Source organism: Falco cherrug, chromosome Z (genome assembly GCF_023634085.1).
Source record: "Falco cherrug isolate bFalChe1 chromosome Z, bFalChe1.pri, whole genome shotgun sequence".
Classification (NCBI taxonomy): Eukaryota; Metazoa; Chordata; class Aves; order Falconiformes; family Falconidae; genus Falco; species Falco cherrug.
This window is the reverse complement of record NC_073720.1, coordinates 28,253,095-28,265,461: the sequence shown is the minus strand read 5'-3', so window position 1 is coordinate 28,265,461 and position 12,367 is coordinate 28,253,095. Positions and strand designations below refer to the sequence as shown.

General features: G+C 45.5%; 1 protein-coding gene across 1 annotated transcript; it reads left to right on the top strand.

Annotated features, from left to right (window-relative positions):
- The first annotated feature begins 4,728 nt into the window (after positions 1-4,728).
- Positions 4,729-6,769, top strand: TMEM174 (transmembrane protein 174). Its single transcript, XM_005440784.4, has 2 exons — positions 4,729-5,375; positions 6,345-6,769. Exons 1-2 carry the CDS (start codon positions 4,744-4,746, stop codon positions 6,442-6,444), a joined length of 732 nt encoding a protein of 243 aa, XP_005440841.1. The 5' UTR covers positions 4,729-4,743; the 3' UTR covers positions 6,445-6,769.
- The last annotated feature ends 5,598 nt before the right edge of the window (positions 6,770-12,367 follow it).

Sequence of the window (12,367 nt, the reverse complement as noted above, 5' to 3'; positions counted from 1 at the left end):
ACTCTAAACAAATAAATCTTGAAATATGGTACCGTCTTCAAAAAAAAACCTACAGTCATGTCTGATTGCTAACTGTAAAGGTATTAACCTTTTGTGCTGCCTGCACTTTGCTCAATCAGTTGTTCCCAAGATGTACCCAGGAGACCAGACAAATCAAGTATGTTGACTCTAAGCTGAGTCCTCTGGAACTGAAACATGATCTTGTTTTTCTTCAGGGTTATTGTGTTTTGATCTTCTACTGCAGAGTCTCCAGTGCAGATCACCTTATTTCTGAAAAAGCAGTCTTCATGGAAAGCATGCTCTAGAGAGCTGCTGACCTGACTCTTTGGAGTCAGTACCTGAATTTCCTGGGAAGGGTAGGTGCTAACTTACCTCTGAAAAAGAGGATTGAAAACTGGTTCTCTCTGTGTCATCTTGATAAGATGCTTAAGAAATAGTTCAAGTTATGGCTGTATTAGTATCTCCCATTTCTGACTTGGAGAATCTTTCCTTGAAAACTTGGTGGGTGAGCTGGTTGCATTTCCATAACCTGCTCAGCACAGAGAGAGCTAACATAGCCAGGGCAACAGTATTTGCTTACTGTGCTGTCAAAATCTGTTTCAGCAAGGTCAGAAAATATAAGAGGCTAGCAGATCTGCCTCCACCACTGAAGGCTACCACTGGTCGAACAGCATTAGTGGGAGGAATTTTTGATGTGGGGAGTAGGGGTGAAATGTCTGTATTAGAAAGGAAGCAACACCTTGTAAAACTATAAAAGTAGCTTAAAATAATACAGAATAGCATTTTTATTGAGGAAGTGAGATACTTTACTGTCACACTAATGGTGCTATAACCCCCTTTCTGCCCTAAGGTTAGCTTAAGTGCTTGACATACAAATGCTAGGGTGCAAATCAAGTTGGTTACTGATTCACACTTACTTAAACAGGCAAAGTGGGAGGTAAGGATTGCTTAGCATTTGTAAGTGAAGTTAAAGTCTCTCTTCCTTGCTGCCTGCACTGACATTGCTCTGCTTCTAACTGCAACACTGCAATCCTTTGGATATGAGAAGGATTTACTAAAATATAAATGGATACCTCTTCTCTGGCAGAAGTCTTTCTTCTTGCATCACCAGCAGCTAAAAATAAATAGAAAGCTAACTCATCTGAAAAACTTGAGATTGCACAGATCTCTGCAATGATGCTGGTTTTAGGACAGCAGCACTTGCTGGATTGCACCCACCCCATCCTTGGCCCTTGTGGTTAGTAGCGCTGTATCCATCTATCCCTTTTCTATCCTGCCTCTTCAGAGTCATGGTTCGTGGAGCACTTCTGTGTCCAGGCAGACATTTTTGTCAATATCTCCACATTTCTGCAGCGAACATGTCAACCTTCATCTAGCATGGTGCTCCTCCCTCTATCACACGTGTGTATGTGGATCATTAGGTATGGGAATACCTTCAATTTGGTGTGCCTGCTCACAAGACAACATTTCCTGGGAGCATACAAAACTACCTTGCAGGCAGATGCAGTTGCGGGCAGCTGGCTGAACCTGCTCCTCACAGCTTATTTATGCTTTGAGGCTGGCACTGTGCTGGTACAGGGCAGGAGTGCAAGGCCCACTTGTGATGGTTATTTAGGTTCTGCTCTTACACACGTAATGCATGTTTTCCACTGGAGTTGCCATGTACAGTTGCCTTTCTCTAGGAAAAAGTCTCTCTTAGTCAAATCATTGACTCCTTAATCTTCCTTCAACTGAATGTTTCAATATGGAGTATACCTTGTACCTACTCTTTTTAAAGCCAATCAGTATGTGATAGCATGGTATAATTTTCTTTTATACAACATCTTTTGCATGTTCTGTGACTGAGTCCCTGACTATATTATAGGCATGTAAGAAAATAAAACTTCACTACAACAGGCTGATAATGTGAACAACTATGTAAAAATAAATAGCAGAAGGACAGGAGAAAAGGATTAAGTGTAGGCCTGTCAGTGTTTACTAGGATGACTCTTGAAACAGGTTAGAGAACTGAGGAGGTGCAGAGCCTTGCAGGAAACCTGCTTCTGACAGCAAGTACTGCAGGGGAAGACTGCATTGGTGACAGAAAATTGTGTAGAGGAACAGAAAGCAAAGAAGCACTTGTGTTCAGGGGTAAGGTCACTGAAACAGATGGGAGCAAAACTGTAGTGAGATCTCAAAATGGCACCCATTCTGAAAACCTTGCTCTGACCAATTCCTTAAGGTTTCACAAATGTATTTTCCTTTGTTTAAGAGTTATTTCAGGTAAAAGGGGATGCATTTAGTAAATCAGCATGTTTAAGTGAATTCCCAGAGCGTACGCTTACTTGGCAAAGAAAAGTACTGGCCTTAAAAACTCAATGTGATCCAGTGATCTCTTAAGATTGCCTGAATGCAGCATTGCCACCGTGTCTGGAAATAATGGGAGAAATCTTGGGAGGCTTAGAATAAATTGTATCTTACAAAGAGGGGCAGTTTACAGGGAAAGGTGTAATTTCAATTTAGATCCTGCTGCACCAAACAGAAGGTGTTTTCCATCCCATTTTCAAAGTTCAAGAGACAAGTAGCCTTGGAAGAAACCACCTGTATTCTCCAGCTGTGCTGCGGGCTTGCTTAACAGCCATGAAGTCATGTCCTAGGCCAGAGGCAAAGAGCATCAGCCATGGGATGATGCAACACCCAATTTGGAAAACTCTGACTCCAGCCAGCATCTAAGGACCATTGTGTAGGACCAAGGAAGCACTCCAGCACAAGCTTGTTGCAAATAGCAGTTGCAGAGTTCTTGAATGAATGAGGGGAGGAAGGTGATACTACATCTGTACATACCATTAGTTACCCAGCTATTGTGATACAGTGCTGCTTTCAAAAGGATGTTGGAAAGCCTGGAAGATTCAGCATTCAGTGACAAGAGTGATTCATGGTATGGAAAAACCTGACTTGTGGGGAGCAGTTAACACAAGTCATTCCATTCAGTTTACCAAATGCAAGGCTAAAGGTGACTTAGATTTTAGCTATAATTACTAATATAAGGACAGCTTATCTAGTATTTCAGCACTTTCTGATGTAGTTGTCATCATAGGAACCCACTGCATTGCAAGCCCTAACACTTTGCTCAAGTGGTGCGGACTGTCCTGACTAGACTTGGTGCTCTGGGAAAGGCTGGTTAGAGAATTTGTTGGCACCCTTGGTGATAGAAAACACGTAATACTGACTTCGGAAACTTCCCAGATGTTTTTTGAAGGAGTCCACCACTAATAATCCCTCAAGGTCTATCTGCTAACAAATGAGAAAAACACATCTGCAATTGCATTCAGCAGCAGTTGATGCTTCAGCTAAAGGTGCCAAATTTGGTGAGCAGCCCCTTTCAGAAGTGAGCTGTTGTCACACATTGTGCTATGAACGAACGCACAGTAGACTAAAAAGGCACCTTTACTGATTTTGAAGAAGCAGTCTGAAAGGTGGATTTTCTAGTTCTAGAGCTATTTTTATCTTACAAATCTGAGGATAAGCTTGCTTCCCCAGAGCCGCTGGTAGCAGGAAATAGCACTATATGTTCTACCACCCGAGTAGTAATCTCTGTCCTGCGTGTACTCCCCTGCTATGCTAGTCAAAACAGATCGAGTAGTTGGGAGATTTTTCCTCCTTAAGGAATTATACAGGCATTCTACCAGAACCCTCTGGCAGCAGTTACTTTAGTCTGAAACTGTTAGGAGAGAGAAGATCTCAACATTCAATTAATCTGTCTGTTTAATATATGGGACATATGTTCAACAGACCGATTCATTGTGATGTAAAAAAACATTCTAGGTACTTCTGAGTACAGTGTAAGGTCCCTCACTTCACCAGGTTTAAGATTACGGAAGATGCTTTCTCATGTCTGCAATAGTGTGCTATTCAGTGTATGTGGGCTTCATTCAGTGTAAACTTTAAGGAAGGGGTGGAGACCCCACAACAAAAAATGTCCATAATTAAGGGGAAATTACAGAGCAGTTACGCTACCTTCAAACAGCTGGAAAGCTTTGGCTGGCTTGAAATAACTTCTCCCACAACCAGCAGCTCTCCCAAGCTGTTCAGCACTCACCACCCTGTTGCCGCTTACCCTCCCACCCACCTACTGCTCCCCCTTGGCAAAGTATCAGAAAACCTACTTTGATATTTTTTAAACCACGGAAGCTCTGGGCTGCAGAACAAGCTGCAACAGGGGTCCAGGCATGGCTATAAATGTCACACTTCAGAGCACTGCAAAGCACCCCCAGCAATGGCCACACATTTTCCTGCAGAAAATGGAGCTGGATGTGGTGGCCAAAGGACAGCGAGAGTCACCACACTGCTGTTGACTAAACGTATGCTGTCCATATGTTGGATGCGTCAGCTGGCAGGGGGCCTAGGAAAAGCTGCGGTGGCTGCAGCTTCCTTTCTCTCCCATCTGGCATGGGCACAGCGAGGAAGTATCTGTGGGTGCCAAATTAAAGAAGAGGACAAACAAAGAGATAAGCAGCCAGGCAAGGATGAAGCCATTTTGGAAGCAACGGTGGTAATTCAAGGAGTCTTTAGTGATCACTTCAGGCTTCACTTCTCAGACCTTTATTCTTCTAAGCAAAGTTTATTCTTTCACATGATGGACTCTGTTAACCATACACACACACAGTTCTTGTATAACTAACTTGAACCTTTGACTTTCAAAGCTCTGCCAAGTCCCTTACAAGCTCCCTTTCTCTTGAGGCAGAAGATACATTACACTCAGTAATGGAGCAGAACAACAACAATGTAGAAGATTTCTCCTTGAATGTCTTTTCTGTCACTCCTTATCAGCCAAACAGATCCGATGCCCTGGTGTCAGATGGGGATAAAGCTGGTGCCACTTTGCTCTTTTCAGGTGTGTTTTTGGGACTGGTGGGGATCACTTTCACTGTGATGGGATGGATAAAATACGACGGCATTACTCACCTGGAGTGGACTCAGTTACTAGGGCCTATTCTGCTGTCTGTTGGAGTAACTTTTATTCTGATTGCTGTTTGTAAATTTAACATGCTTACATGCAAGCCCTGTAAAGAAAGAGAGGAAAATACATCAGACCTTGACCAGACCACCAGCGGACAGTCCTTTGTCTTCACCGGCATTAACCAGCCTATAACTTTTCACGGTGCCACGGTGGTACAGTACATCCCTCCGCCATACCCACCCCAGGAAGGCATTGCTGTGAGTCCTGGCTACCTTCACCCGGTACTCAGCTGCTGCGGTGCTGCTTCCTCCAGCACCTCACCGATTCCCACTCCGGGCTCCTCTCACTTCTGCCCTGCCTACCCCCTGGATAATCCAGCTTTTACTGGAGATGAGAACTACACTACTTATCCTGCAGAGAATACCAGGTATCAGAGGTACATCTTCTGAAATGCCTTAGTGTGTTTGGACAGAGGCTTCTGAGTATTTTAAGTGCTTTGTATGGTTTCAAAGGAAACAAAAGCTAGTCCAGGGTGTTACCCTTCTTCAGACATATTTTTTGTCTTTGTTAGGAGTATTTCTTGAGTGAAGGCTATGGAGTCATAATTTTTCTGGAAAGCATTTTTATCCAAATTAAATTAATTTACGAATCCCTTTCAATATTCAATCTACTAAATCTCATGTTATTTTTTAAGATATTAGCATATATGCTCCTGCCTGGGTGGGGTGAGGGGTGGTGGTGTATGCTTATATTACTACCTTTAGGCTGTTGACCAGAAGGTTATCATATGTACAGCCACAGGCTTCCACTCAAACACAATCACAACACACGAGTCAGCGCACAAACAGCATTTTTACAACAATGCAAGAATCAGTTTGGTACCAGATGCTTTACCTCCTGATTATGCCTGGTCACAACACACTGCTTTTGCACTGTAGCAACCTTCCAGCCCTTAATCTTTTCCTGGTTTTGGGGCATAAGTAAGATCACTGCTATTACAGAGCAGTACGAAACTGCTTTAATCAAAATAATTTTCTATAGTTCTTTCCCCTAAGGAAAAATATTCTAATTATAGAAATTAGCGTTATATCCTTCTTAGAACATGTCACTTTTAGTTCATTTATGAAAGTCTGTTTGAAAAACTGCTGACTGACCCATTGTCTTCAGCAAGATGTGTGACAGGCATAGGCAGCACGAAAACAAAGGTCACCTCCTGACACTTTTATACCTCATGAAAAGAACACAGCAAATGGTTGAATCACAGTAAAACTTCATCTTGTAGCATTTCTGAAGAAGTTGGGAAGTGCTTTGCTCAGATAAGGCTGACAGAATGCAGCACTGAGGTTACTTGCATGTTTTGTGTTTGCTAAATTCTTCTTGTGCCCACTCACCTTCCTATTTTCAGGTCAGATGACAGTTCTGATGAACCAGAACCGCTGGAAGTCTATGCCTGTGATGACTTGTCACCTCCACGTTATGAGGAACTATACCCACTGTCTTCATAAAATAACCACAGACAACAGATGACAATTTTAAGAGACACCAGCTTTTTAATCCCAAGAATCTTTTTCTTTAAACACTTGCGTGATAAGTGAATGTGAGCAAGGTCTTGTTACTGATACACAGTTTAGTATCACTGAAGATATTTAACCAATCCCTTATTTTTTTGCCTCAAAATTCATTAGCCTTTTGCTATGCAGTTTAATAGCAGAGCTATTAATTATTTGATGCCAAAACTATTAATACCAAAGCTATAAACTCAAGGTTCTAAACCCATATTAGAGTTGCCAAAAAAGAAGCCCGATTTTCAGACTTGCTGAAACCAGTGTGAACTGTGAATGCACAAGATGCTTGTGGAAGGTCGTGATTGCTGCTGGACATTCAGCATTATTAGAAAGCACTTGATGTATTCTTGATGTATTTTCCCTCTTGATTGCTTGGAAAACTTCAGAAGTGCTCAAGTGTCTGATCCATGAAAATGCCTGTGATATTTTAATTCTTTCTGATTCCTTAGACTAGCACATTTATTAGCAACTCCAGTCAACAGATCAGACTTCTTCTGCTTTGTTCACCTGTACCACATGGTCCTGTGGGCATTTTTGGAGTGCCCTGCTTGAACCAGAGCATCCCAAAGCAGAGAAAATACAAATAGTGACCACTGCCCAGTTTTACGGAGACCTCTGAGAGATCCTGTTTGCATCAAATTCAGTTCCCTTCCCCCCCTGATGGGATGTAAAACACCGTCTTCCACCAGGAGTCCTAACAACTACTAGGTTAATGTCCCTGAAGAAAATGGAACCTTTCTGGAATGTCGACAGAGGCATGTGGTCCTACCAGTTTTAAAGGCTTCGAAAATCACAGCTTTTCCCTGCTGCACCCTCACTCTATGGGAGACCTGTGGTGGAACCCCTCCTGAGGTCCCTTTCTTGGTTGAATGTGGGTTCTAGGCACACAACTTGGGCATTAGGTTCCTCCAGAGTATCCAGACAACTATGGGTTGCAGTGAACTTTCTTGTTCAGTTTCAACTTTCAAGATCAGCATGATTCCAGATGTATCCACAACTGTATTTACAGCCATATCTAACAAAGGATGAGGTGCATAAGCTCCAAAATCTGGCAATCCAGGATGGAGGTCCCAGAAACCTTTACTCAGGTACTGCATAAACCCCAGAGCAATGAGAATGCCATGAATCTTTTCATTTTTGTTTTGTATTTGCACCTATGCTTCAAGTTCTGCTTTTGAGTGTGCCCAGAAACACCCTGATGCCCTGACACAGCTGAAGAAGTCAATACCTCCCCATGCAAGATCCCATCAGTTTTGCCTATCATCTCCCTCGAAGGGCTCAAAGTAGAAGCTGTTCTCAGCCCACACCTGCTGGAGCAGGCACCATGCAAAATGATCTAGAGGGCCATGGTCACTGTCCAAAGTAACCAAGCAGTGTGCTGATGGTGTGCCTGTGGGTCAGTGTCCTGGTCTGGAATAGCAGAGCTAAAAGCTGGTGTCCATTACGGAATGCATGAACTTTCTCTTACTTGCCAACACAGCTGTCTCAGCTCCTGCCAGTTGTCATCAATCTCATTGATCTCATTCCCGAGGGCTGGAGAAGCCTGGTGTCGAGCACAGGCAGGTGGTACAGGATATACCTGGCAGCTGGAAGTCACCAAGTGTCCATGCAGCCTCACTAGCAATCAGGACACATAGCTCTGGATGCAGACATGCATTCAGAACATTGTTCAGTTGCACAGAGCTGCAGATGCACACCAGCCTCCTTGTCTTATATACTTAGAGGGCACCAAGAAAGAAAGCATTTGCAGAGGGACACAAGACAACCATGGTGCTCCACAGTGATGGACATGACACTGACAGAGGTTGTATTTGGGACACAGCATTTAAACAGACTCAGAGGTGGGTTAGCAACTGCAGCAGCAGCTACTGGTCAGTGACTACAAGCTGTGTGCCAGGTTCTTCTCACTAAAGAAATATGTGGCATGCTGATTTTCAGCAGGAATGGCCTGATGTTAGCAGGTAGAGGTGTAGCTGGAGAAAGGCAAGCACTTTTTGTTCAGCGTGATCTCTACGGGATTCAGTGCGAGAACAGAAGGTCTAAAAATAAATGCAGCTTTCTCTTATGGAAATCTCTTGCTCCTCTTCCAGAATTTAAACGGAGGTGAACTCATCCTCCCTTCACAGCAGGAAACTGGAAGGTCCCAAATCCCCAGTTAGTTCCACATGGACAGATCCCTGCACTTAGCACATAGTTCTGCTGACACCAGCAAGCACTGCAGGAAGACAGAGGTCAGGCTTGATGGATCCAATTGCAGGACCAGGGTCAAAATTTCTACCCAGTCACCCTCCCCCACAAGAAGAAAATTCCTTTGGTTAGAAACCAAGAAACCACAGACTTTTGCTGCTTCTCATCCCACCACTGCTGCCCCCCCTCCCTCCGCCCCCCCCCCCCCCCAATACATGGCGTAAGCATGTTTTATGGGGTAATAATAGCTTTATTTTTATGACATCAAATCATACTGTCAGACTAAATATGAGAAATCCAGAAAGTTGCACTGTGAATTCCATACTGGTTTTAAAGTTTACTTCTGTAGACGTTAAATTTGTTGAAAGAGCCCTGGGTTTCTTTTTAGAGAAAAGGCTGTATAAATAAAGTTAAATAACTATGTATTAAAATTATCTTGACCTGTCAGATGAATTCTGCCTGAATTCTATAGAAGTTTTTTCATGCTGCACAGGTATCTTGAGAAGCTCCAGTCTGATGACATTTCCTTGATATACTGATTGCTGATTATTGTTTGTAAGAGTACAGCAATAGGCTATGAAGGTTTTTTCTTCCTCCTCTTCCTTCCACCTTCTTCCATCCTTTTTTCTATTTTAACAAATCTTTTATCATTAGGGTTTTTTTTTTGCTTTTGTTACTGGATGCTTAGTGATTTAACCATCACATTAATTCACGTCTCAGCTTTATGACCTCTTTCTGCCCTATGATGAGTGAAAGAACAAACCTATTTGGCCAGACCTTCAACCAAGGTGAACTGACAGAGCTCTGCTAGATTATACTGATTTAGCACCTTAGAGCACCTGGAAGATTTATTTGAGATTTTGCTCAATCCACTTTTCGTTTAAACTAATGCTCTTTAAACAAAATTACCTTCTCCCACATTGCCTGCAATGCTACTGCAGACCCGCAGAATGATGCTTTATTATAGTTAGATGCATCTGGACTTCTAGCCTTGGTGGCAGGCTGTTGTGTGCAAGTATTCAACTATGTAACACTGAATGAGTTACTGGGATTTTTTCTAATATGATTCCATTGGTAAGATTTTGACCATAAGATGGTTAACATATGAAGTTGGTGGAGATGTGTCTATTAATACGAAGCTGAGCACAACCTGTTCGTAGCAGTAAAAATTCTGCACAGAGGTGCTCTAAGATTGAGGAGCTATTTAGAAACACTAAATGCCACATGCCAAATGCAGCTGCAGGATGCGAATTGCTTCTCAGATAAAATCTAAATCTGAAGTCTGTTTTTTAACCTCGGTGCTGCCAAATCTGTGAGGAAGTACAGGACCGTATGAGCCAGTGCTCTGGTGTGCAGCATCTTCTCACGAAAGCCCGATTCCACCAGAGGTACCAGTTTCTGCCACTGGTGCTCCTGTGCCAGGTCCTGCACACATACTCGAGCGGAACGCCTGTACGAGTGGGTGTTCAAAAGCAGTAGTGGTGAAACTCTTCAAAGCGTTATTTTTAAACTGAACCGGGATTTAGAAAATTGAGGTCTCGGGGAAAAAATAAACCCGTAAGTAGGGCTTGTTCCTTTCCAGAGAGCCCTGTTTGCACACAGGGCAGCCTTCGGCGCGGGGCCCCGCAGGATGCTCGGGGGCTCTGCGCCGCGCCCTGAATCCCCCCGGGGCCGGCCGCCCCCGGCCCGCGGGCTCACCCCGCCAGCGCCCGCAGCGCTCGCCCGGCCCCGGCCCGGCCCCCCACGTCCTGCCGCCCGCCGCCGCCAGGGGGCGCCGCGGTGGCCCGGAGCCACCCGGTGGGGCCGGGCCGGGCCGGGGGCGGGGCGGAGCCGCTCCGGGCGCGCCCCGTCCCGCGGAGCTGCTGTGCCGCCGGCGGCAGCCGCAGCGCGGCGCGGCATCCCGCAGGCGCCGCTGGGCCCCCGTCCGCTCGGCCGTGTGGCGGTGGCGTGTCCCCGCTGACCCGGCAGGTGGCAAGGCTGCGGAGCCGGTACGCGGTAACGTGCTGCCTCGTTGTGTGCCACCTGGTTTTGAGCTGGGAGCGCTGAGGCTTTTCTCCCTTACGACGGATAGTAAAGATGCCATTAAAAAGTAGGCTGAGCTCCCGCACCGCTGGGAGCTGCCTTAAGGGGAAAAAAAGCTGTGGTGAAAGATCCAGCGAAACCACTGAAGAACCGAGTATCCCCACCCTCACAGGAGAGACGGACATCTGGAGGGACTTCAGCTTGGGGAGAGCTGCTGCACAGTGCACTCACATGCACCTTCCTCCCCCTCCTCCTCATCGTCCCTGTGACCTAATGGGACAGGCTTCTCTCTGCCTGAAGGAGCAGGGGGAGGTCCAGGGGTCATCTGAGAAGAACTAGGGCATGCTGTTTGTATACAGCGCGGAGAATAATCTGTGCCTGCTGCAAGTATCATTATTGGCTCCACTTTAGCTGTCAGAGCGAATAGACGTCAGCAGGACGTGCCGAACATTGCTGTTGCTGCCCCATTCCCCAGTGTGCACCAGCGTGTCTGGCAGAGACGCGCACAGCACGGACAGGTGGGGTTCTCGCGGGCGGTGTCTGCATCAGCTGAGCAGCACTGCTCAGCGGGAGCGGGTCTGCAAAGTGAAACAGCAGGTGCGGGGAGCCCAGCGCCCGTGCTGGGGGGGGTGGGGGGGTGGTGCAGGTGCAAGGCTGTGTGTCCGACTGTGGACTGAACGCCAATTAACACTTGGCATACACAAGTTGCTCTCCTAGGCTGTATTTTCTGTTGCTCGGCTCATGCTTGTGATGCGATGCGAAGCCTCACAGGGCAAGTGAGGACTGTGGGGAGAGCCTCTTCCAAGGTGCCTGATCCAGAAACACTCGTTGCCCTGCAGGCGTAGGGTGACTTGCAGCAGCTGCCAGAGTTCCATGTGTGGAAGCATACCCTTGTGGACCTACGTGAGAGGCTTGCCTCTGCATCCTGACACCAGCGAGCCCATGGCAGAGCCTCTCCCAGTACTGATGGAGGGGACTTTGAGAGGTGTCAGGGCGGTGTCGACACCTCCAAAGTTACATTGTGTCTAATTTAGAGACATAGCAGGCCTATGTCTTCCTGAATAACATTTGCAAAGCGATGGCGTTTTTCCATAGGGAACAGCCAAAAATGGCTTTCTAGTTCATGTGATCGGTCAGAAAATGCCCTCCTGAACTTCACCCCGTATGTCATAACAGCACAGGGTCAAGGAGAAATCAGTAATGCCATGTTTGCTTGTATCTGTGCCATGTGTGGCAACTCTAATGAACAATTGATTGCAGCTACACACGCTATTTAGCAAACACGATGGGACATGCTGTAGCAGGGGAGCTGCTGTACATCTTCTATAAAATCCTGGGATGGCATTATTGCTCTCCTGCTTGGGTTATATTGTGTCAGATTTTTTAAAAAGATAGTGGATGGTTTTTGTTTATTTCTGAGGGTGAATCATCACACTATATGTAAGATGCTGTGCTTGCTACTTAGTGAACAGGGCATGCTATTTAACAGCCCTGGGTATATGGCCTGGTATTTTCATGTTTTGTGTAGCTGCAGCTTCCTCTTTACTTATGGTTCAGTGAGTACTGTCAAGAGCTTAGCTTTAAGGTAAAGGTTCAGGCTTTGTCAGCCTGAAGACATACTTAAGAAAATACTGAACATTATGCAGTCTGAGTA